General features: G+C 49.6%; 1 protein-coding gene across 1 annotated transcript in view; it reads left to right on the top strand.

Annotated features, from left to right (window-relative positions):
- Positions 1-863: 863 nt before the first annotated feature.
- The window catches only part of LOC135209732 (uncharacterized), an 80,492-nt gene continuing 55,262 nt past the window's right edge, over positions 864-26,093 (top strand). The window contains exon 1 of the mRNA XM_064242510.1: positions 864-1,125. Coding sequence (XP_064098580.1) covers positions 1,122-1,125 — 4 coding nt within the window. The 5' untranslated portion in view covers positions 864-1,121. The remainder of the gene's footprint in view (positions 1,126-26,093) is intronic.

Below are 26,093 nucleotides of genomic sequence, written 5' to 3'. Positions count from 1 at the left end.
ATCTGTCATCCTGGTGCCTCACACAGTCGCTATTCTTCATTTCTCTTTTTATGTTCCTTTATATAGTCTACCTATACTATCTAAAATCAAATTGATGCTTTGCCACAGAGGATATATTTTTTTGTAAAAGGCAATATTAAGACTGGATTAGTTAAATGGCTGGTACGTGTGTAATCTAAGTCCAACCCTAAGAACAGTAGGATATGTAGGTACACGTTAGACAGAAGATATATTAATTCGGTGAGATTTTATAGGAAATAAAAGATTGGTGTGGACCTTTGGACTCACAAACCGACCGAGACCCAAAGTACTTTCATTGTGTTTCCTCCAGTGGCCAGTTAATGTCCTTTGAGAGAGAGAGAGAGAGAGAGAGAGAGAGAGAGAGAGAGAGAGAGAGAGAGAGAGAGAGAGAGAGAGAGAGAGAGAGAGAGAGAGAGAGAGAGAACAACACACGCTGGTACAAAGGCGATGTGTGTATTCTCAGAAAAGGAAAGCCATAGCCGTTCTCTTTCTTTCTACACTGTACTGGTGGATTCAATTGCCAGCCCGGCTCTATTCTGGGATGTTATCGATACCGCATACTCCTGGGTTATAAAGCATACTGGATATAACTTGAGTAACTGCGGTAAACCTTGAGTAACTGCGGTAAACTGTAACAACCGTAGCAATTACCAATTGTTTTGCTTTTGTTGTCGAAAGGCATTGAACATCCTAGGAAGTGTTCAATAGTAAAACTCTTCAACAAATACAAGATTTAAGACTTCTGTAAACTTTACTCCGATTCCTTGGATTTAACCCTGGCTTCGAAGGAATGGTCTTAAGTATGTCTTAAAATATTTATTTCGCAATACATGAAAGAAATGAATTACAAGGTAATAATTTAGCAAAAATTACCATATCTAAGCCTTTTATGTAACTTTTAAGATTATCTTTTAAAAATTAATCAACATAAACGAACGTGCTTTATAAACTGCTTAACGTCCGCAACAAAACAGTCTTATGAACGAGCCCCGGGATCTAAGCAAAGGAAATGAAGACTCATTTACAACGCAGGATGTCCCAATAGAATTGGTGTCAGAAACCCCCTTCCCTTGCGCAGTTAGGACCTATCCACACCAAAAATGGGTGAGTAAATGCTCTTATTCCCAATTACATATAACTCAAAGAGTTGTTTTCAAATGAACCGTAGGATACGAGTCAGGGTTGCTCGTAGGATTTCGTGTGTTCATCCAAGACAAGTTAGACCGTAATTTGTTATAGGCCTGGTCTCGTTTGTTCTACCTACTGGGTAATTATTTCTTTAGGAATGATGGCCGGTGTTAAAAGAATATAACTACAGGTAGCCTACGCTTACCTGGTTTTTATATATTTGTTTAAAACTGCCTACCCATACCAATTAGCCCTAGCTTAAAACAACATACCTAGGCTACTAAGGATTTCTTCACAGAAATATTGATTTGTTATACCTAGGTCAGTTTTTTGTTGTTCTGCTTTCCTTGTTAGCGTATGTTATGGTAACTAAGCATTTTAAATATAGGCCTAACCTAACCTAGGATACTAGGTGATAGGGTAAATGACCGAGCGGCGACATAGGTAGGTAGTTAGCGGCCACCAATCCCGGAACACGGCCACTTCCTGAAAAAGCCCTTGTATTAGTATGCCCTTAATTCATAATTTAGGTTGGAGAAAACACTTATTACTTCAAGAGGAGGGTAGGTAATTCTATAGGAAAGGGCCGCACCAGTTTGTGTGTTAAACGGCTTAAAAGGCTAAAATAAGGTAGATCTAAGGTACTATTCCGCGGCGGCCTAGACTATGGCAGTTGCTGTTTGTCTAGTATGCAGTTTTACCTCCTGAATAAGAATTTTAAGTAATATTTATTCGGAAGCCTTTAATTAACCCCTAGGGGCCAGTACTAAACTTGGCGAAATACATTGGACGCCCCAAGGTAGATCTAGGGTACTTAGCTATCTGCGGTGGCCTAGACTATGGCAGTTGCGGTTTTTCTATGCAGTTTTTCCTACTGAACAAGAATTTTAAGTAATATTTATTCGGACGACTGTAATTAACCCCCAGGGGCCAGTAAAATAGCACTTTATCTATGCTTCAGTATCATTAGATAAGTGAGGAAAACCCTTACAACCACCAACAATCTTGGGGGACCACAGGTGGGAACTGGGGGTTTAGGTTGGGGGAGGCCAAAACTAATAAAAAAGTTTTAGCGGGCAGTTTTTGCATGTAAGGTAAACAACCGCATGGACTGGCCCAACACACAGACGGTCACGGCATGCCACTCTCTGAAAAAGTACTTAGTATAACGCGTCCTGACACTGGAGATGGGCATCAGTCGCGACTTCTTGTTGGTGAGAGACGGAGCTAAAGACCTCTACTCTCCTTTCGAAGTAAGTATTTTCTCCAAAGTTAGAAATTAAGGCCAAATTTAAAGCTTTAAACAGAGGGTAGTGAAAAGGGTAGCCAACGCAGTGCAAATTTCACCAAAACGCTTTCGAAATTTTTACTTACGCTTAAATATCTTAGAAGATTGACGCCATCTCGATGTTTGTGGAGTCGCTTGTGTCAACAAACTTCCTATTTCCTTTGATAAATCCGCTCACCACTTGTACCCATAGATGCTGGGGCACTTTCATCACAACAATCTGAACACGGTCACTGGCCAGAACGTTTTTAAGGAAACTACTGTATTGGTAGAAGACGACGATGAAGCGTGCACTAGATAATTATTTAAATAAATAGTAAAACATCAATATTTTACATATTTATGATGATTAATTTGAAAATATTCTTTATTGAAAAAGTAACTCAATTCTGATTCAAATTTAAGTAATTATTTTTCGGAATTAGAACGTTCTTTTAAGTCCTGTATTGTGATGTCACGACATCTTGACTTTCGTACCTATTGTAAATGAATTGCTATAGTACTCAACTTTCTTGCAGAACAGTTTACCAGTTATTCATGCAGATTGTTATGAGCTATTCATGTAATTGTTATAATCGTAATGTGCATATATCTTTATTATTTACTTTTTGGATATATGAAGATGTTTTACTGCTGGATTACCGCCATAGTGTGACGCAATTGCTTTCAGTCCCTGGCCCTCTATCTGTTTTCGCACCATAAGAAATTAATGGGGTCGAATTTGCAATGACCAGAAAGTCGTTCAAAGAGGAAAGTTAGCATTGAGGGGCATATGTTTTGATTGAGAAAAATAAAAATTTATACAATAGCTAGCTTGTAAAAAATACTTTATTACAAAAACCTTGATTGACAACTAAGCAGCATACCTACTATGGGTTTCAGAGGCAGTGCAAGCACATTTTTTGGCAATATTTCTATAACGAACACTCTTATCAGAACGAGATTTTGCTATAGTGTGTTACACCCAGGGCCGTAATTTATAAGGGTATCGTGAATTACTAATCGTAAAGAATAACGACACTTGTCCTTGTACCAAGAGACAAAAACTCCATTATCCAGAAATGGATACGAACACGCATAAAAAGCTCCACCTAACCCCTTTCCCCCCCATCCACCTCCATCCACGCCACCCCTGTCCTTCTTCCTTCCTTTCACCTTCCTTTCTCTCTCTCTCTCTCTCTCTTCTCTCTCTCTCTCTCTCTCTCTCTCTCTCTCTCTCTCTCTCTCTCTCTCTCGCCAATTGGTATGTGTTCACCCTCCAAACTGGGTATAAGACTTACACAAAACGTGGAAATGGGTGAAATTAGCCGATGTATTGAAAGTATATACATATATATAAATTTGTTCCGATACGTAATACAAACCCTCGGTCCTTTAACAATAGGAAGGTAACTAGCGGCAGCTGGGACGGTCGTAAGCTTCGAACAAGGGGAGAACGGTAGTTAACTGCTTGTCCGATCGTGCGCGCGCCCGCGGCGCCCGAGAGGTGAAGAATCACTTTTGCTTTCGCCGCTTGGTGTGAAGGACGTGTTCGTCATCGCGCTTCTGCCCGCTCATCGTCGTATGCTTTGTTTATATTGTGTTTTCTTTTTACTAATGGTTTGGTTGACTTTTGAAAATGAAACTGTAAGTACACTGTTTTCATTTTCATTACTTAATTATGAATCAACATGGAGCTATCGCCGTAGAGACGGCGATTTCCGCTCTTTTCATGAATTGAACCTTAAAAAAAATGATGTCTCGGTGCCGAGGGGCTGGGCGCACTCGCGCCGAGTCATGTATTTTGGGCGAAAGTGTGTAATTGAAAGATGTAAGTACTCTTTTTCATTATATTTTTGCCCTGTGCTGTTCGTTGCCGAGAGCTTGATTGCGCTCGGCAAGAGCCTCTTATTTTGTATGAATAGAATGCAATGAAAGTGGATTCGCAATGCAGTTTTCATTTTCATTTTATTAATTGCACAAATTTCAAATTTATTTTGGATCAATTTCCGCTCTTACCCGGAATTAATCCTTACGATTTATTGCTGTGAAAGTGAAAATAGCAAGTGCAGTATGTTCATTTTCATATATATTTATGATAGCATCATATTATTATGGATCAAGTTTCCGCTCTTACCGGGAATTGATTTTTTCCCTCTTTAAGTTCTATGAAGTGAATCGCCAAGTGCAGTATTCTGTTTCATTTTCATATTACTTTTCACTGCTGTGCGGGGGTAGGGGAAGCAAAGCGAAGGTCTGCCAGGAAGTCGTCGGAAAGCTCTCCCGCGACTCCTTGGTATCACCGATTCTTCGTCTTCTTCCTGCCCCCACGCTCAGCTTCCTCGTATTTTGTTTTTGGGGTCTTCCTTCCGTTCGGGGTGGGGCATGTCTCCCCCCCCCCCGTGCGTGTGGGAACCCTCTTACTTAATCTGTCTGTGCTACCGCAGGTGCTACAGCCGTGGGAGACGACCTTGGACAGGTATGGACCACTGCGGCTGCAGGGCAGTGCCTAGCATCCACGATCCGCTGCAGAGTCTAGCGAGGTCTGGGCGGGAGGGTGACCTTGGGAGTGGTCTCCACTACAACCTTCACGGGCCGCTTATGCTGCTTCCCCCCGCTGGTCTACACTCCCCATGCTCTGTCGGTGACGCCGTCTGCCGCTCCTAGGGCCGGTCGCCGCCCTACCGAGGAGGGGTATGCCGCCGCCGCCTGTGTTCTTGTGTTGCCTGCCCCAGACTTCCGCTGTTCCAGCAGCTCGCCCTGGACCGGCCGCCAGTACCACGTCTGGCTCGCCGATGAGTTCTACGAGGCGATGGGCTGGGCCTGCCGTACCTGTCGCTGATGTGGTTCCCGCTACTGGCTTGGCTGTCCTTCTGTGTTTACCGCTGCCGCTGTTCCTGCCGCTCCTGAGCTGGTTGCTGTTCCGTCGCTCCTGGTTCCTGCGCCTGTCCATGCTGGTCCTGCCCATGGTGTCTTCCCCAGTCCCAGGTCCTTCCGGACAGGTGCAGTCGGGCCGTGTTGCTTCGGCAATAGGCCCGACTCCGGCCTGGATGGAGGACCTGACGACTGTCCTGCGTGAGCTGACGAAGAAGAGGAAGGTGTCATCTTCGTCTTCGTCTGTTGCTGCCTCTTTCCCTTCGACTTCTAAGGCCCATAAGCCGAAGAAGAAGAAGGCTGCTCCCCCCCACTAAGAAGTCTCCTTCGGGAACTTCTAAGGGCAGGGGGCCGTCCCACCTCGGTGGGACGGGGGGGGTCCTTCTGCTGGTCCTCCTGCTCCTTCGGGAGCGGGGCCCGTCTCCCTTCGTAAGGAAGAGATAGACGGGGACCAGAGGAGTATCGGTTAGCTCTGGTACTTCCTCGCCTGGTGCTAGCGGCGATGCCGCTACGCCAGGTTCCGGCTCGGTCTCTCGTTCGCGGGAGATCCCGAGTGTACGCTCTCCCTCGGGAGACCGTTCAGCCAAAGTTTCGGCGCCAGAGTTCGCTCGGCGCCAAGACCACGGCACGGAGCAGAAGGCTGGCGAGAACCGCTCAGGTGACTCTCGCCAGGCCAGCGGCCGCTCTCGCAGCGACCAGCTGGTAACCGGGTTTTGTTATTCCCCCTAAGAAGACTCCTTCGGGAACTTCGAAGGGCTCGTCACATTCCGGGGTGACGTAGGGGGGTTCTTCTGCTGGTCCTCTGTTTCCTTCGGGAACGGGGCGGGCCCGTCTCCCCTTCTGAGAAGAAGAAGAAGACGGGGACCAGGGTGTGCTGGCTACCGCTGGTACATCCCTCGCCTGGTCTTGGCAGCTCTGCTGCTAAGCCAGGTCACCGGCTGGCGGTTTCTCGTCGCGAGAAGCTCCGAGTGTACGATCATCCCTTCGGGTGACTGTGCAGCCAAAGTTAAGACGACTGAGTTCGCTCAGCGTCATGACCGAGGCACGGAGCAGAAGACTGTCGAGAGCCGCCTCAGGTGACTCTCGCCAGGCCAGCGGCCGCTCTCGCAGCGACCAGCCGGTACTCCGGTCGGGTGGACGTGACGGTCTCTGACCGGCCACGGGTTGAGGGCTGGGAAGAGGTCCCCCAGGTCCCCCACGGCTCCCCCGACCCGACGGTACTCCAGCCTCGGCTGGTAACCAGCGGGTTTTTGACGTGCCAGCTGACGGACGCTCACGGCCGTGGTCTCAACGGCGAAAGCGAGCTCTGCAGGTCACCTGACCGCCGCTCCCACAGGGACCGGGCGGATACGGTGACCAGCAGCAGCTCGTCTGAACGCACGGGGACCGGGTGGGGTCGACGTGCTCAGTCGAGCCGCTCGCCACAGGTGAGCGGCACGGCCAGGCCTGCAGATCGATCCCCACCGCGGGTTGGTGATCGGCTTGCAGCCCCCCCACGTACGCTGGTCCTGCCAGCGAGCGGGGGGGGAGCGTCAGGTCTGTCTCTCCACTACCCTCAACTTCCTCGGGCTACACTGGGAAGAGCGAGGTAGCTAGGAGTGATCGTGAGAGGTGCGCCGCTCACGATCCCGTCACGACGCCGCACGTGCCACGTATGGTCTTAGGACTAACCAGGACGTACGCGCAAGTGATTGGAGGTGACCGTCAGGGGGAGAGGGGGTGGGGGGTAGCGTCAGTTCTTGTCTCTCGATACCTTCAACTTCCTCGGCATACGCCAGGCAAGAGCGAGGTATATAGGAGTGATCGTGAGAGATGCGCCGCTCACGATCCCGTCACGACGCCGCACGTGCCAGGTTGGTCTTAGGACCAACCAGGACGTACGCGCAAGTGATTGGAGGCAACCGTCAGGGATCTGTTGCTGGTCCTTCTTCTGAAGGAGGAGGGTCCTGGGAGCTGCTCTTGTTGGAGGGACTAGACGGTCCTACTCCTCAAGACGCTGTAACTTCCGAGATTCAGAGTAACTTTACCCAGGTTATTGCACTGATTCGTCAGCACAACGACCGGGGGGAAGGATCGCCGCTCCCACCAGCAGAGCCCATGTCTCTGCTCGAGTCGTTTTGGGGCCCCCCCAACCCGAGAGGGAACCCAAACCGATGGTGGGTACATGCCGCGATCGCAGCTTGCCGATTCTGTCTTGAACCAGAGTCTCTCGTCTCCGGACAAGAAGGCTCTCTCAGTTCTGGCCGGTCGATCAAGCTACTTCCACCTCCTCTACTGCGACAGCGGCGTTTCTACGTGTCTTCGGACACCGTATTTAAATACTCCTTCGGTCCTCCTGAGAGGTTTCGACCTTGACGAGGACTGGAATGAGTCGCGAGGACGGTATCGGCTCTCTCCATGTCAGTCGATCAGCCCCACCCAGACGACGTTCACAGTGGCGGCAGACCCTTACCTACAGTGAGAGTTCGTAACCCTCCTCGGGGAAAACGTTTTCTCCTGACGATACGTTTTCCCAGACTCTGAGAGGCCATCGCCGCAAGGCGATGGCTGCTCCTACTCTTCTCCAACTGCTAGTTCCACTGGGAAGGCGAGCGAGTATCCAATTCCTCCCCCACCCCCATTCCCTCTCTCCTTACGGCTACGAGGGAAAGGGGAAGGATCCCTACAGAGATTTCTCTGTAGGATCCACGTGGGGACTGCGCTACCAGGGGGGACCTTCGGGTCCTACCTGACGTAAGCCCCGGTCGTTGAGGAGGGATCCTGCCCCATTCTCGATTTCTACGGGAATCGAGAGGACCACCAGCCGATATCGTTTAACGAATTCGGTGGGGGTTTCGCAGACTGCTTAGAATTCTACGGAATTTCTAGCGCATTCAGAGTGTTAGAGTTTCTTACGATCTCCAAACACTTAGGCGAGACCACGGTCCAAAGTGAGCGAGACGAGAATCCCCGATATGTTACACGATAATCGGGAACCTCGCCTACCTGCTCGAATTCCTGGCAATTTCTAGCATTAGGAAGAAGACTGCTGCTGAAAGAAGACTATCTCACAGTAGGCGACCAACCTGGAATAGAGAAGAACGGACGGGAATATCCAGTTTGGCTGGAACTATCGTCTTAGTATTCTGTTCACCATTGAAGCTTTCCTTCGAGGAAGACTTCTCCTTCACTCTCTTTAATAGAGAACGAAGGTGGTCGATCTCCAATCCTTATTTTGTTTTCTTGAAGGAAAGAATTTAGGATGGAGATCGTTGTTCAGAATCCTACAAATATAACTACGTATATTAACCTCGCGACATGATTCTGCCTAAGCAGTTGAATGGTCGAGGGGTAGGCGCATATCCTGGTTATTCTACGGATTGCGACTTAGACGAAAAGTATTCTAATTGAACTGCAACCCTGGGGTTGCCTGCAACCTCCCAGGAGTTTCCAGTTTCAATTTTATATACTTATGGTGTTGTCACAACAACACCATTTAAGCTTTTATATTTACCGAAATTCGTTTCGCTTAAATATAATTGCTCGAGCATATCTTTTTATGCTCGGTGGTTCTAGCCGAACGCATTCCTTCGTGGAAAGGATTACTTGGCAACTCAGGATGACGAGTCAGCGACAGCTACTGCGTATTGAATTGGCCCGAGGCATTTCAGTATCAGCTGCCGCTTTGAGGTAGACGGTGTTTATGTCTTTCTCACCTGCTTTGATTGAATAACAACCGTATCTCTGCCCAACAATCACAGACTTAAGGTCTCTGATTAACGGGGATTCTCGCATACATGAATGACCATCTACTGCTGAGAAACGCTAGTATTCATCGTCTTCGGTATTGCGAGAATTTTAAACAGAGATATCTATTCGACTCTCATCTTTCTGTTTACCGCACGGTAACAGAATTCTGTAATAGTCTCTTGCTGCATCGTATCCCGATAATGCGAATGATTTTTGCGGAATCTGAGTTTGTCCTCAAAGGTGTACAATTGTTCATTGTTCACCCCGGATTAGCAGATGTATTGAAAGACATCGCCTACTCCCCACACCTGCCAGCTCTACTTCCAAACGTTCAGCCCATGAGAAGCAGTTCTTCAAGCGGCTCTCCCTGTGTTTCATTACTGAAGAACGCCCCGATTTCATTGCACAACGGACAGCAATGAAATGGCGGTTAGCGTTTTCAGTCATTTGTAAGCAACAGGTTTAGAATCTTGAGATTCCTTCTCTCGATTCAGCTGGAAGACGTAGGTTGCATTCATTGCCTACCTTCGTCTTCAACGTCACATAGTGTGTTGTTTTCTCCTTAAGCTGAGATTCAACGTCTATGAGATTTTCTTGCCATCAGGGACCTCGGTCTTTTGAAGGCAATTGACTTTCGCCTTTTGAGCTTATGCATTAAGAGAATCATCGCCGCGCCGTCCGGCATCGGTGACTAACAAATATTTTATTTGTTTGGTCTCTCAGCATAACTCTTTAAAGGGCGAGGTCACGTGACTTACCCGGATGCTTGGACAAACTTGCCTCTACTGATTCCGAACCAGTCAGTCGGCAGCTGTCAGAGCGCCCGAGTCAGTTACGAACTATGCTGTGGACTTAGTTCGGTTGTTCCAGAGCAATCATTACTTCGTCTTAATAGCTTGTCAGTATGAGTACTGTACATAACCAAAGTCGAGAAGAGGGATAGGTCATTACTGACTATTCCCTTCTTTTCGTCTTAGGTAACTGCATGACTTCTCTTGAGAAGTCAAGCACAAAGGGATGGGGGGGGATTTTGTGACGCTCGATTTCGTACCGATCTTCGTAGCGAAGACTCAGAAACCCTTCGGTAACTGACGATTGGTTCGAGTCCTTCACAATACCCCCCTCTAAGGGACGTCACCGCCTCCGATACGAAGGCTATGCTGCTTTGTCTGTGAAGGTGCGACGGAGCTGTTCTGAAGAAAACTCGACACCCAGGATGAGTGTGGACGCCTCTTCATCATTCTCTCGCGTTCCGCAAGAACTTCTCCGTGGCGCAGGTAATGAAGGCAGGCGCCTGGTCCAACCGGACCGCATGCACCTCCTTCTACCTTCAGGATATTGCCCACAGTTCCTTGGATCTTTTTCCTTGGGAACCCCGTGGTGGTTGCTCAACACGTTGTGTAGTTAACCCAGACCCTCGCAGGCTGAACAGCATCGAGTCCTGGTGTGACCGTAAGAATGGATGAGGAATGAGAGTGTGACTGGCTCCTCTTCCCATCTTTTTCTTCCCTCTACCTTTGGGTAGAGGGGACACGGTCGTCACCCTGCTGGGTAAGGACGAGATGCAGGTGAGCTACTCAATAGAGCACCATCCTATCCCTTTCAGTAGGGATAGGAGTAAATATCCACCACTTCCTCCAACAAGGGGGAGGAAGTGGATGCCAAATTGAGACAAACCCATCATTTTATGATTGTCTCTTGCAAACAGGAACAAGTTCTTGCTTGCTGGTACGAAGAGATACGCTTGCCTCTCTCTTAGTACTTGGCCCAGAGGTCTGACCATTGATCCTGCGGTGCACACCCCGATCAATCGGACAGAGGTTTGGATCCCTCCCTTGCTCTTACGACCAGGGAGTGCACTCCAGGGTGGACGAACACCAGTCTGTTTTCACCAAAAAGACTCAGATTCCTCCCACCAAGAAGTGAGTCTTCCTATTGTTAAAGGACCGAGGGTTTGTATTACGTATCGGAACAAATGACAATTTGTCGAAAATTGCATTTTTCCTAACTATACAAACCTGAGGTCCTTTACATATAGTCCCACCTCATGCCACCCCTCACTCTGCAACTTTTTGCATGGGCCTAAGCAAAAAGTGATTCTTTCACCTTCTGGGCGCGCGCTGCGCGCGCCACGATCGGACAAGCAGTTAAACTACCGTTCTCCCCCCCTTGTTCGAAGCTTACGACTGTCCCAGCTGCCGCTAGTTACCTTCCTATTGTTAAAGGACCTCAGGTTTGTATAGTTAGGAAAAATGCAATTTTCGACAAATTGTCATATTAAGGCAATTTTATCATTATAGCATTACTATGACAACTAGAATTCATGGAAACAGTTTATGATAATGCATTGGCATATGTGTGAAGCTCCACTAATGTGGCAATGATGAACGATGATTTTGCCATTCTTAGCATGCAAACATTAAAGGCATTTATTTCTGGCATACAGTTATTAAAAAAAAATAAAAATACTAATACAGTCGGCAGCCAGATGTACGACAAGGTTAGAAACATTGGATTGTATCTACTTTAGAAATATCTGTAATTTTTTGGGGTAATTTGGTTGCAAAAAAGGGATAATAGACATGAATTAAATAAACATTTTGAAATAATGAAGTAAAGTTGAACTAAATAATGAAAAAGTAAACAATTAAGGGAATAAAACTTTGCAGTGTCGTCGTCTGCTGCTTGTAACTGTGTTTGTGAAGTAAGCGCTTAGGAACCAGGAACAGCAACGTGGTTCAAGTGCAATGTGGAGTGAATTAAGACCAAAATGTGTATAATAACAATCAAATAAGCACTGTGGAGTTTCATTGTGATGGCAGTAAGGCTAAAACCCCCGATTACAAGGTAATGAATTCAGTTCAAACCATGACCCCGGGAATAAAAAGTTTCATACTTTCACTAATATAGGCAACAAAATGTTGTTTTATTGTGCTGATTACAACTGCAATCTTGAGTAAGATCAATAAACGTTACATATATACGCTAACATTGTTCAAATGAGTGCTGGGAAGGCTGGGAAAGATGATGGACAGTCCATGACTAGACCGGCCAGCCACATGATAGCCGCCATATTGGATTTCAAAACTCCCTTGAAAACATATTTTACGAAGAGTGTCACATGCTTATTTTGACGAAGCTTCATATCGAGTGAATAAGACCCGGCCAGCGTGATGATGGACGATCGTCTGTGATTGTTTACCCTAACTGATTTCAGTTTCGGCATGGCGGAAAGGCGCTTCATGCCTTATCCGCGTTTTGAACCATTGAAACGCTAAAACTGTAGGAAAAATCAATTGTTCCGATACGTAATACAAACCCTCGGTCCTTTAACAATAGGAAGGTAACTAGCGGCAGCTGGGACGGTCGTAAGCTTTGAACAAGGGGAGAACGGTAGTTAACTGCTTGTCCGATCGTGCGCGTGCCCGAGCGCCCGAGAGGTGAAGAATCACTTTTGCTTTCGGCCGCGGGTGTGAAGGACGTGTTCGTCATCGCTCTCTGCCCGCTTCATCGTCGTATGCTTTGTTTATATTGTGTTTTCCACTAATGGTTTGTTTGACTTGAAAATGAAACTGTAAGTACACTGTTTTCATTTTCATTACTTAATTATGAGCCAACATAGAGCTATCGCCGTAGATGCGGCGATTTCCGCTCTTTTCATGAAATTGATACCCTTGAATTATGTCTCGGTGCCGAGGGCGGGCGCGCTCGCCCCGAGTCATGTATTTTGGGCGAAAGTGTGTAATTGAAAGATGTAAGTACTCTTTCATTTATATTTTGCCCTGTGCGTTCGTTGCGAGAGCGTGATTGCGCTCGGCACGAGCCTCTTATTTTTATGGATAGAATGCATGAAATGGATGCGCAAATACCCGGGAATTGATCCTTACGATTTATTTTCTGTGAAAGTGAAATCGCAAGTGCAGTATTCTGTTTCATTTTCATATATTTTTTATGATAGCATCATATTATTATGGATCTTACCCGGGAATTGATCTTTCCCCCTTTAAGTTCTATGAAGTGAATCGCAAGTGCAGTATTCTGTTTAATTTTCATATTACTTTTCACTGCTGTGCGGGGGTAGAGGAAGCGACGGTCTGCCGGGAAGTCGTCGGAAAGCTCTCCCGCGACTCCCTCGGTATCCGATTCTTCGTCATTCTTCCTGACCCCTGCTCAGCTTCCATCATTGTATTTTGTATTTGGTCCTTGCGTTCGGGGTGGGGCATGTCTCCCCCCCGGGCGTGAGGGAACCCCTCTTACTAATCTGTCTGTGCTACCACAGGTGCTACATCCGTGGGAGACGACCTTGGACAGGTATGGACCACTGCGGCTGCAGGGCGTGCCTAGCATCCACGATCTGCTGCAGCGTCTAGAGAGGTCTGGGGCGGTGACCTTGGCACGGTCTACACTACAACCTCCACGGCCGCTTATGCTGCTTCCCCCCGCTGGTCTACACTCCCCATGCTGTGTCGGTGACGCCGTCTGCCGCTACTAGGGCCGGTCGACGCCGTACCGAGGGGGGGTATGCCGCCGCCGCCTGTGTTTTCTTGTTGCCTGCCCCAGACTTCCGCTATTCCAGCAGCTCACCCCTGGACCGGCCGCCAGTACCCAGGTTCCCGCTGGCTGCCGATGACTACGCGGCGATGGCTGGACCTGCCGTACCTGCCGCTGATGTTGTTGCTGGCCCAGCCGCTCGCGCCGCTCCTGTGAGGCGTGCTGTGCGTGACGCTCCTGCTGTTGCTGGTCCTGCTGCTGCTGGTCCTGCCGTGCCTGCCCCTGCCCACGTCGTGTCGCGTCATGGAAGTGCTGCCCCGGACTCAGTTCTTTCCGGACAGGTTCAGTCGGGGCGTGTTGCTTCGGCAATTGGCCCTGCTCCTGAGAGAGCTGACGAAGAAGAGGAAGGTGTCGTCGTCATCTTCATCGTCTTCTTCGTCGTCTGCTGCCGCCTCTCCCCCTTCAACTTCTAAGGCTTCCAAGCCGAAGAAGAAGAAGGCTGCCTCCCCCACCCCTAAGAAGGCTCTTTCGAGACCTTCGAAGGGCCCGTCTCACTCCGGTGTGACGGGGGGGTTCTTCTGCTGGTCCTCCTGCTCCTTCGGGAGCGGGGCCCGTCTCCCCTTCCATAAGGAAGAGATAGACGGGGACCAGAGGAGTATCGGTTAGCACTGGTACTTCCTCGCCTGGTGCTAGCGGCGATGCCGCTACGCCAGGTTCCGGCTCGGTCTCTCGTTCGCGGGAGATCCCGAGTGTACGCTCTCCCTTGGGAGACCGTGCAGCCAAAGTTTCGGCGCCAGAGTTCGCTCGGCGCCAAGACCGCGGCACGGAGCAGAAGGCTGGTGTGAGCCGCTCAGGTGACTTTCGCCAGGCCAGCGGCCGCTCTCGCAGCGGACTAGCAGTCGGTAACCGGGTTTCCCCCAAGAAGACTCCTTCGGGAACTTCTAAGGGCTCGTTCCACGCCGTGGGACGGGGGGGTTCTTCTGCCGGTCCTCCTGTTCTTTCGGGAACAGGGTCCGTCTCCTCTTCCACAAGGAAGAAGAAGACGGGGACCAGAGGCGTACCGACTACAACCGGTACTTCCTCGCCTGGTGTTTGCGGCGCTGCCGCTACGCCAGGTTCCGGCTCGGTCTCTCGTTCGTGAGAAGTTCCGAGTATACGATCTCCCGCGGGAGAGCGTATAGCCAAAATTTTGGCACCAGAGTTCGCTCGGCGCCAGGACCGCGGCACGGAGCAGAAGCTGGTGAGAGCCGCTCATGTGACTCTCGCCAGGCCAGCGGCCGCTCTCGCAGCGACCAGCTGGTAATCCTGGTAGATGTGACGGTCTCTGACCAGCCACGGGCTGAGGCTGGGAATAGGTCCCCCCGACCATCGGTACCAGCGGTTTGACGCGCCTTGAGGACGCTCACCGGTCTCACCGCGAAAACGAGCTCTGCAAGTCACCTGACCGCCGCTCCCACAAAGGGACCCGCGTGGATAGGGCGACCAGCAGAAGCTGTCTGACGCACGGGGATGGGGTCGACGTGCTCAGTCGAGCCGCTCGCCACAGGTGAGCGGCACGGCCAGGGCCTGCAGATCGATCCCCTACGGCGGGTTGGTGATCGGCTGCAGCCCCCCACATACGCTGGTCCTGCATGCGGAGGGGGGGGGTGGAGCGTCAGGTCTGTCTCTCCATTACCTTAAACTTCCTCGGGGTACGCCGGGAAGAGCGAGGTATCTAGGAGTGATCGTGAGAGGTGCGCCGCTCATGATCCCATCACGACGCCGCACGTGCCACATATGGTCTTAGGACCAGCCAGGACATACGCGCAAGTGATTGGAGGCGACCGTCAGGGTGGGGGAGGGGGTAGCGTCAGGTCTGTCTCTCCGATACCTTCAACTTCCTCGGCATACGCCGGGAAGAGCGAGGTATATAGGAGTGATTGTTAGAGATGCGCCGCTCACGATCCCATCACGACGCCGCACGTGCCAGGTATGGTCTTAGGACCAGCCAGGACGTACGCGCAAGTGATTGGAGGCAACCGTCAAGGGATCTGTGCTGGTCCTTCTTCTGAAGGAGGAGGGTCTTGGGAGCTGCTCTTGTTGGAGGGACTGGACGGTCCTACCTACTCAAGACGCTTGTAACTTCCGAGATTCAGAGTAACTTTGCCCAGGTTATTTGCACTGATTCGTCAGCACAACGACCTGGGGAAAGGATCGCCGCTCCACGGCTCAAGTCGTTCTCGAGCCCGAGTAGGGAACCAGACTGACGGTGGGCTTGCCGCGATAAGAGCTTCTCGACTCGGTTCTGAACCAGGAGAGCCTCTCGTCTCCGGACGAGAAGGCCCGCTCAGGTCTAGCCGGTTGGGCAAGCTACTTCCCCTCCTCTGCCGCGACAGCGGCGTTTTTTCGGAGTATTGCAGCTCTTCTCCCCCCCCCCCCCCCCCCCCCCCCTTCCTTCCTCGTCCTGAGAGGTTTCGATTTCGACGAGGACTGGAATGAGTCAGAGGACGGTTTCGGCTCTCCTGTCAGGTGTCGATCAGCCCCACCCAGACGAAGTTCACAGTGGTGGCAGATGCTTACCTACAGCACGAGTTCGTGACCCTCCTCGGGGGGAGGGGGGTGGGAGGAAGGCCATCGCCGCAAGGTGATGGCTGCTCCTACTCTCGAGCAATATCCTTTTCCTTCCCCATTCCCTCTCTCCTTACGGCTACGAGGGAAAGGGGTAGGATCCTACAGACTTCTCTGTAGGATCACACGATTGGGGACTGCGCTACCGGGGGGACCTTCGGGTCCTACCTGACGTAACCCCGGTCGTGGAGGAGGGACCCTGCCACCATCTCCGATTTCTACGGGAATCGATGAGGACAACCAACCGATATTCGTTTAACGAATGCGGTGGGGGTTTCGCTGGGCGCTTAGAATTCTGCAGAATTTCTAGCACACATGGCGAGACCACTGTCCAAGGGAGTTAGACGAGTATTCCCGATAATTGTTACCACGATAATCGGGGATCTCGCCGAATGCTCGAATTCCTGGAGTTCTTAGCGTTGGAAGAAGACTGTCGCCGAAGGAAGATATCTCACAGTGGCGGCCAGCCCTGGATTAGAGAGAACGGACGGGAATATCCAGTTTGGCTTGAATTTTCGTCTTCGTTATTCTGTGCACCACTGAAGCTTTCCTTCGGGGAAGACTTCTTCTCTCTCTTTCCTAGAGATCGAAGGCGGTCGATCTCCAATCCTTATTTTGTTTTCTTGAAGGGAAAGAATTTAGGATGGAGATCGTTGTTCAGAATCCTACAAATATACTACGTATATTAACCTTGCGACATGATTCTGCTAAGCAGTTGAATGGTCCGAGGGGTAGGCGCTTATCCTGGTTACTCTACGGATTGCGACGTAGACGAGAAGTATTCTAATTGAACTGCAACTCGGAGTTGCCTGCAACCTCCCTGGAGTTTCCAGTTTCAATTTTATATACTTATGGTGTTGTCAAAACAACACCATTTAAGCTTTTATATTTACCGAAATTCGTTTCGCATAAATATAATTGCTCGAGCATATCTTTTTATGCTCGGTGGTTCTAGCCGAACGCATTCCTTCGTGGAAAGGATTACTTGGCAACTCAGGATGACGAGTCAGCGATAGCTACTGCGTATTGAATTGCCCGAGGCATTTCAGTACCAGCTGGGGCTTCGAGATGCACGGTTGGTTATGTCTTTCTCACCTGCTTTGATTGAATACCAACCGTATATCTGCCCAACAATCACGGACTTAAGTCTCTGATTAACGGGGATTCTCGCATACATGAATGACCATCTACTGCTGTGACACTAGTATTCATCGTCTTCGGTATTGCGAGAATTTAAAACAGAGATATCTATTTGACTCTCATCTTTCTGTTTACCGCATGGTAACAGAATTCTGTAATAGTCTCTTGCTGCATCGTATCGCGATAATGCGAATGATTTTTGCGGAATCTGAGTTTGTCCTCAAAATATCTCGTATTCGGAGGTGTGCAATTGTTCATTGTCCACCCCGGATTAGCAGATGTATTGAAAGACCGCCTACTCCCACACCTGCCAGCTCTACTTCCAAACGTTCAGCCCATGAGAAGCAGTTCTTCAGGCGGCTCTCCCCTGTTTTCATTACTGAAGAACGCCCCTCTTTCATTGCACACCGGACAGCAATGAAATGGCGGTTAGCGTTTTCAGTCATTTGTAAGCACAGGTTCAGAATCTTGAGATTCCTTCTCTCGATTCAGCTGGAAGACGTAGGTTGCATTCATTGCCTACCTTCGTCTTCAACGTCACATAGTGTTGTTTCTCCTTAAGCTGAGATTCAACGTCTATGAGATTATCTTGCCATCAGGGACCTCGGACTTTTGAAGGCAATTGACTTTCGCCTTTTGAGCTTATGCATTAAGAGAATCATCACCGCGCCGTCCGGCATCGGTGACTAACAAATATATTATTTGTTTGGTCTCAGCATAACTCTTTAAAGGGCGAAGGTCACGTGACTTACCCGGATGCTTGGACAACTTGCCTCTACCGATTCCGAACCAGTCAGTCGGCAGCTGTCAGAGCGCCCGAGTCAGTTACGAACTATGCTGTGGACTTAGTTCGGTTTTTCCAGAGCAATCATTACTTCGTCTTAATAGCTTGTCAGTATGAGTACTGTACATAACCAAAGTCGAGAAGAGGGATAGGTCATACAACTATTCCCTTCTTTTCGTCTTAGGTAACTGCATGACTTTTCTTGCGAAGTCAAGCACAAGGGGTGGGGGATTTGGACGCTCGATATCGTACCGATCTTCGTAGCGAAGACTCAGAACCCTTCGGTAAGCTGACGATTGGTTTCGAGTCTTCACAATACCCTCCCTAATGGACTTCACCAGCCTCCGATACGAAGGCTATGCTGCTTTGTCCTGTGAAGGCGCGACGGAGCTGTCTGAAGAAACTCGACACGCCAGGATGAGTGTGGACGCCCTCTCTTCATTCTCTCGCGTTCCGCAAGAACTTCTCCGTGGCGCAGCTAGTGAAGGCAGGGGCCTGGTCCAAACCGGACCGCATGCACATCCTCTACCCTTCGGGATATTGCCCACAGGTCCTTGGATCTTTTTTCTTGGGAACCGTGGTGGTTGCTCAACACGTGTAGTTAACCCAGACCCTCGCAGGCTGAACAGCATCGAGTCCTGGTGTGACCGTAAGAATGGATGAGTGAATGAGTGTGACTGGCTCCTCTTCCCATCTTTTTCTCCCCTCTACCTCTGGGTAGAGGGACACGGTCGTCACCCTGCTGGGTAAGGACGAGATGCAGGTGAGCTACTCAATAGAGCACCATCCTATCCCTTTCAGTAGGGATAGGAGTAATATCCACCACTTCCTCCAACAAGGGGGAGGAAGTGGATGCCAACTTGAGACAAACCCATCATTTTATGATTGTCTCTTGCAAACAGGAACAAGTTCTTGCTTGCTGTGGGACGAAGAGATACGCTTGCCTCTCTCTTAGTACTTGGCCAGAGGTCTGACCATTGATCCTGCGGTGCACACCCGATCAATCGGACAGAGGTTTGGATCCCTCCCTTGCTCTTACGACCAGGGAGGCACTCCAGGGTTGGACGAACACCAGTCTGTTCACCAAAAAGTGAGTCTTCCTATTGTTAAAGGACCGAGGGTTTGTATTGCGTATCGGAACAAATGACAATTTGTCGAAAATTGCATTTTTCCTAACTATACAAACCTGAGGTCCTTTTACATATAGTCCCACCTCATGCCACCCCTCACTCTGCAACTTTTTGCATGGGCCTAAAGCAAAAGTGATTCTTCACCTCTCGGGGCGCGCCGGGCGCGCGCACGATCGGACAAGCAGTTAACTACCGTTCTCCCCTTGTTCGAAGCTTACGACCGTCCCAGCTGCCGCTAGTTACCTTCCTATTGTTAAAGGACCTCAGGTTTGTATAGTTAGGAAAAATGCAATTTTCGACAAATTGTCATTTTCCAAGGTAAAAGCAGCCGTGCCCTCAATAAGGTAAACGACCGCAGACGATCCATCGTCATCGCGCTGGCCAGGCCTTATTCACTCGATATTTAATTGGTGAAACAAATATACAATTACAACTTTAAGCATACCATTCAAAAGATTGAAGTTTCGTCTACATAATGTGACATATGAAAGCCCCATATGAACTAAATAAGCATGTGAGCTCTTCGTAAAAATATGTTTTTGTTCATGAACTTACCTGACGATATATATATAGCTGAATTTTCTCCGAAGTCCGACAGAATTTCAAAACTCGCGGCACACGCAGTGGGCGGTCAGGTGGTAGTACCCATTACCGCCGCTGGGAGACGGATATCAGGAAACCATTCCCATTTCTATTCATATTTTTTCTGTCGCCGTCGGTAAACATCTGTTTACAGACCTCGCCTAGGATTTTTGGATTTGACTCGTTCTAAGTATATGGATTGACTTTTGGTTATTGACTCTGGATTGTTGGATTGGCATACGCGATAGTGGACTGTTTTTTTGATTTTGGATTGGCTATTTCTGTGAACGTGATGTCTGGATCAAGTTCAGTGAGCTTCAGAGTGTGTGTGAAGAGTGATTGCAAGGTGAGGCTACCGAAATCATCGGTAGATCCCCACACAGTATGTATGGGGTGTAGGGGGCATGTTTGTTTGTTGGATGATCGATGCATTGAATGCAAAAGTTTGACTGATGATGGATGGAAGGTGTATGAGTCCTATCGGCGTAAGTTGGAACGCGATAGGATCAGGAGGGCTTCCTCCAAGAGCGGTTCTACGAAAGGTAAGGGAAGTAACATTTCACCTATATTAGCACCAGTAGAATTTGCTTCACCTAATCCTGTGTTGTTGCCTGAGGGCCCTGATTTTCTGTGTATGGAGAGGTAATAATGCCCTTTCTCTGATTCTAGAGTCGTTACGCACTCTAGAGTCCAAAGTGTTGGCCCTAGAAAAAACAAAAAGGCTCAAGTAAAGTGTGTGATCGTGCCCCTAGTGTTGTGGAGGGGGCGTCAGATCGGCCCCATAATGCCTCTAGGCCTAGACCTCTATCGGACTCCCAGGACTCAGGGAGTGGGTATGTCGAAAGCCGCAAGAGGGTTACGGGGGCTCCCCACCGATCTGGCGTCCCTTCGGCAGGACCTGTTGTTAGTTCCCAGGCTGCCAAGGAGCGTGCTCAGGCTCGCATCCTTAAGGACTGTTTTTCGTCCTCCGAGGCGCCCTCCCCGCGCAAGGGGTGGAGCGCTCGGAGAGACTCGCGTCCGTTGAAAAGGACTTTTCCGAGGGAGGACGCTTCACGTCCCCTCTCTCCGCTATCGTTGCGGTCTTCTCCTGCGTCGTATGACGCGTTTCCTCCACAGAAGAGAGGTAGGACGACGCTGAGAAGCGCTTCTCTCGCGCTTCGGAGAGGCAGGTTGCTGTACCTGTGAGAAGGAAGGAGGCGTCCCCTCGCCCCTCGTCTTCTCGCAGGTTCAGCCCTTCACCTCCTCTTGTTCTTCACCAACAACGAAGAATATTCTTGTGTCTCTTCAAGACCAATGTCAGCTTTAATGGCTCAGAAGACTCGCCAGCAGCAGTCGAGCCTAAGCGTAGAAGGACGCCAGACTGCCTGTCAAGAGGACGAGGCAGTCCCCTTCTCCGTCTCCTCATTCGTCTCTGTCTCCGCTTGCTTCTCCTTCGGAGCTTCCTCGTTCTCGTTCTACGGGTAGGAAGTCTCGTGGACAGGACGCTTTTCTTCCCTCTCGACGTCCTGATCAGGACGCCTTTGAGGACGCTCGGCAGGACGCCTTGGAGGACGCTTTTGAGGACGCTCGTCGGGACGTTTTGCTAGACGCTTTGCCTATTGAGAAGGCTTTCGAGAGCGCCCAGAAGGACGCTTTGAAAGTGAAAGCTAGACGCTTTAGCGGAAAGCGTAAGGACGCTCCTCTAGAGCGAGTAAGAGTAGCCTCTCTTGACGCTCAGCGCGGTCAAGACGCTCTTCGTTCTTCGAGCTCTAAGGATCGACAGAAGGTCGGTCGCTTTGAAGAAGCTGCTACACGTAATCCTCGAAAGCCTTTGTTGAAGGCTAGACCCGTTGGGCGCACGCCCCTATCCAGAGGGGCAATCTCCTTTGCCTCTTAGGGAGGAAGGAGAGCTTAGTAGTCTGGCGGACTCCAGTTGAGGAGGAACAGCCTTCGGTTTCGTCGTGTCGATTACAAAGTGCTGGTTCGACTGTTACGCTCTTCTTTTGGAGAGAAGTTCCAGCCTGCAGCTCCCAAGTCTCCACCCTCTCAGTTTTCGTCATCTAAGTCTTGCAATAAGGTTCCGGAGTTTGTGGAAATGAAAACTTCTTTGTCACTAAGAGGGCGTTTAAGAAGTTGCAAGATTGGATGTGGAACGGTCGAAGGATCAGGGCAAGTCGACTTTTTTGCCCTTCTCCTTCCAAGACTCAGTGGGAAAGGAAACGGCACTCTGGTATGAGACCAAAGGAGAAGTAGGAGTTAAGATCCCGTCGTCTTCCAAGGGGGACTTTGCTAGTCTGCTCGATGCTCAGAAGAGGTCCCTTTTTATCGCTGCTAAGATTTCGTGGACGCCAACGGATTGATTGATCACATGAAAGGTCTGTTAAGGACTCTTGAGGTCTTTAACTTTCTAGACTGGTGCTTGGGAGCCTTAGATCTTCAATCTAGGAGTCCTGACTCGTTAAGTCTGGGGGAGCTGTCCAATGTGTTATCCTGCATGGACAAGGCCTTCAGGGATGGTTCGAGTTAGTTAGGTGTCTCATTTCGGCAACTTTACTGCTTTTCTCAACGAGAGGAGCTTCTCTGAAACTTTCGGCTAGGCTGTTTCTACAACGCAGAGCGCTCTTTGGCGCCTCTTTCGAGCCATCTCTTCCCCCATGCTATGGTAAAGGACCTGGCAGTGAGCCTACAGGAGAAGGCTACCCAGGACCTCTTGGCCCAGTCTTCAAGACGTCCCGCAGTCCCTACCACGTCGTCTTTTGGACGACCACCTAGGAAGGTTAAACCCTTTCGTGGCGCTCCTCCTCGAGAGCTGCTCCTCGAGGTAGAGGGCTTGCAAGAGGAAGAGGTTCCTTCAAAGCCTAAATCCTCTAAGTGAGAATCAAGTCCTTCAGATGCCATGCCGGTCGAGCCAGGCTAAAGTTCTTTGCGGAGCGTGGAGAGAGAGAGATACAGATTCGTGGCCCTCAAGATAGTGGAACAGGGTACAAGATCCCCTTTTTGCGGGACCCTCCTCCTCTATCCACAACTCCCAGAGATCTTTCCCGTCATTTCAAGGGGAGAAACGTCAGAATTCTTTTCGAATCTTTTAGATCAAATGATCAAGAAAAAGAGCGGGGGTTGGAAAACAGGTCTTAGACATGGGGTCACCAGGATATTTACAACAGACTTTCCTTAGGTACCAAAGCAAGTCGTCGGGGTGGCGTCCAGTCTTGGACGTAAGCAGGCTGAATCTTTTGCATAGAAAAGAAAAAATTCAAGATGGAAACGCCTCAGTCGGTTTCTAGGAGCCTTAAGACCCGGGCGACTGGATGGTGTCCTTGGACCTACAGGACGCATACTTTCACGTTCCTATCCACCCTCTTTCAAGAAAGTTTCTGAGGTTTGTGTTAAAGGACAAAGTTTGGCAATTCCGAGCCCTTTGTTTCGGATAAGCACGGCTCCGATGGTATTTACCATGCTCATGAAGAACGTAGCGAGATGGTTACATTCTACAGGGATAAGAGTGTCCCTGTATCTCGACGATTGGCTTATCAGAGCATCGTCAGAAGAGAGGTGTCTGAATGAAGGACCTTCACTTCACGTTAGCCTTGGCGAGGTCCCTGGGAACTTCTGGTCAACCTCGAAAAGTCGCATCTGACCCCAACACAGTCCATCGTGTATCTGGGGATTCAGATGGATCAGTGGCTTTTCGAGCGTTTCCCGTCCCGAGGAACGAACAGCTGCAAGGCATTTAGAGAGAGTTTCGGCCTTCCTGGGAAGGAAGCTTGCTCTGGCTGAGGGAGTGTGGATGAGTCTGCTGGGCGCACCATTTCCTCGCTGGAAAGTTTGTTTCCCTGAGAAGACTACACCTCAGGCCTCTCCAGTTTTTCTTGGCAGAAGAATGGAGAGTCACAAAGAGGATTGGATGCGACCTTTATGATCACCAAATCGGGGTGAAGAGCCATCTAAGATGGTGGTTAGATCCTCGGAAGTTTCGAAGAGGGGTTGTCCCTAAAGCTTCTGAGCCCCGACCTAGTGTTGTTTTCGACGCCTCGGTGTTCGGGATGGGGAGCAACACTGTATGGAGGGGAAGAAGTGTCAGGCGCCTGGAGGGGGGGAACAGGTGTCCTGGCACATCAATGTGAAGGAACTAAAACAGCGGCGGTTTTCCTGGTGCTACAGTTCTTCCAGCAAAACGGTTGCAGGAAAAGTTGTCCAAGTCAACTCGGACAACACCACGGCCCTTGCGTACCTAAAGAATAATCAGGGAGGTACACACTCCCGTCCTCTATTTTACTTAGCGAGGGAGATTCTGCTGTGGGCAGATGCGAGGCGAATCAGGATCCTGACGAGATTTTATCGCAGGAGTCCAGAACGTCAGAGCAGACCTTCTCAGCCGACAGGATAAGATCCTGCCCGGACGGACTGGAGGACGCTGCACCCAGGAGTCTGTCGGAACTATGGAGACTGTGGGGACGTCCTTTAGTCGACCTATTTGCGACGTCGAGGACGAAGAGGTTGCCTCTTTATTGCTCCCCTGTGTTGGATCGGGAAGCAGTCGCTATAAGACGCTCTGCTCAGGGATTCTGGCACGAACCTGGACCTGTATTGCCTCCCCGCCATTCAAGATCATGGGGGAAGTAGTAAGGAAGTTCGCGGCATCGGAGGGACGAGGTTGACCTGATCGCCCCGATGTGGCACCCGCGAAGGAATGGTTCACGGAGGTAATGTCCTTCCTCATAGACTTTCCGAGGGACGTTGCCCTGGAGGAAGATCTACTCAGACAGCCCCCCACTTCGCAAGATATCACCGAAAACCTCTCCGCTCTGGGTCTGACTGCGTTCAGACTATCGAAAAGTTGGCCCACAGAGCGAGAGGTTTTTCTAAAGCAGCTGCCGCGAAAGCGCATCGCCAACGATAGGAGGAACTTCCTCGAGAGCTGTTTACCAGTCGAAGTGGGCTTCCTTCAGGGCATGGGTGTAGAAAGGAGGGAATTTCCTCTGTCCACTACCTCTGTGAGCCAGATAGCCGATTTCCTGTATTTTTAAGGAATGTGCAGAAGCTGGCAGTCCCGACCATCAAGGGATATAAGAGTATGCTGTCAGCAGTCTTCCGACCACAGAGGCCTAGACCTTACTGACAACAGAGATCTCACGATCTCTTGAGATCGTTTGAGACTGAATCCAAGATACCTCAGGCGAGGCCTCCTTCTTGGAACTTAGATTTAGTCCTTAGACTGTTGATGTCGAGTCCTTTCGAGCCTCTCCATGCAGCGTCTCTATATGGAACTTGACGAAGAAGGCTCTTTTCCTAACTGCTCTGGCGACGGCGAAGAGAGTTAGCGAAATTCAAGCCATTTGTAAGCGGGTGGGCGTTCAAAGGTGACAATGCTGTCTGCATCTTTTGAGTCCCACTTTCTTAGCAAAAAATGAAAGCCCCCGTCTAACCCTTGGCCAAGGAGCTTTGTGAAATTAAGGGTATGACAAGCCTTGTGGGCCAAGAACCTGAGAGAGCCCTGTGCCCTGTCAGGGCTCTAAAAGTTTTATGTTTACCCAAGACAAACAAAAAGGAGGTACAGGTCCTCAGATAATCTGTGGTGTTCGGTTAAACGACCCGATATACCATTATCCAAGAATGCTTTGGGCGTTCTTTCTGAGGGACATGATTAAAGAGGCTCATTTGTCTTACCAGAAGACCGATTTGAGCCTCTTGCGAGTGAAAGTCACGAGGTCAGAGCTGTCGCAACCTCGCTTGCCTTCCAAAGGAACATGTCGATCAAGGACATCCTTGACGCCACCTTTTGGAGGAGCAATTCAGTATTCGCCTCACACTACTTGAGAGATGTGAGAACGATATACGAGGACTGTTGTTCTCTTGGGCCATAGTTTCTGCAGACACAGTCTTGGGGGCTGAAGGTAGCTCTCTCCCTATCCCTTAGTTAGGTTTATTTAGGTTAGTTTTTTTTAGTTGTTTTTTTTGTTGTGTTTTTTGTTTTGGTGGGCGAGTCTTTGGTGAAGACCTCCCCATCTCTTAGCTTAGTGTTCAGGGGGGTCTTGGATAGTTGGTCAGGTGGTGGTGGTCAGTTGCTTCGTTGCCCTCATATGTATGGCTCGATGTTCTTGTCACGTGAGTTCACGTCCCCTTTGACAGAGCATCCAGAGCGCACCAGCACTACAGGTCTCCACATGGCTGGGCAACTCTGATTAAGCACAAGCAGGCTTAAGTGACAGTAATCACAGAGTCTACTTTACCAACAGGTGAGGAACCAAGGTGTACATCATCTACTTAATTTAAGTTTCCTACAAATCCTATTCTGTCTCTTCCCACCATCCGAAGGTGGGATTCAGCTATATATATATCTGTCAGGTGAGTTTCATGAACA

This window comes from Macrobrachium nipponense, chromosome 38, assembly GCF_015104395.2.
Source record: "Macrobrachium nipponense isolate FS-2020 chromosome 38, ASM1510439v2, whole genome shotgun sequence".
In the NCBI taxonomy this organism is placed as follows: domain Eukaryota; kingdom Metazoa; phylum Arthropoda; class Malacostraca; order Decapoda; family Palaemonidae; genus Macrobrachium; species Macrobrachium nipponense.
The sequence above is the reverse complement of the archived record's forward strand: the minus strand, read 5'-3'. Positions and strand labels throughout refer to the sequence as shown.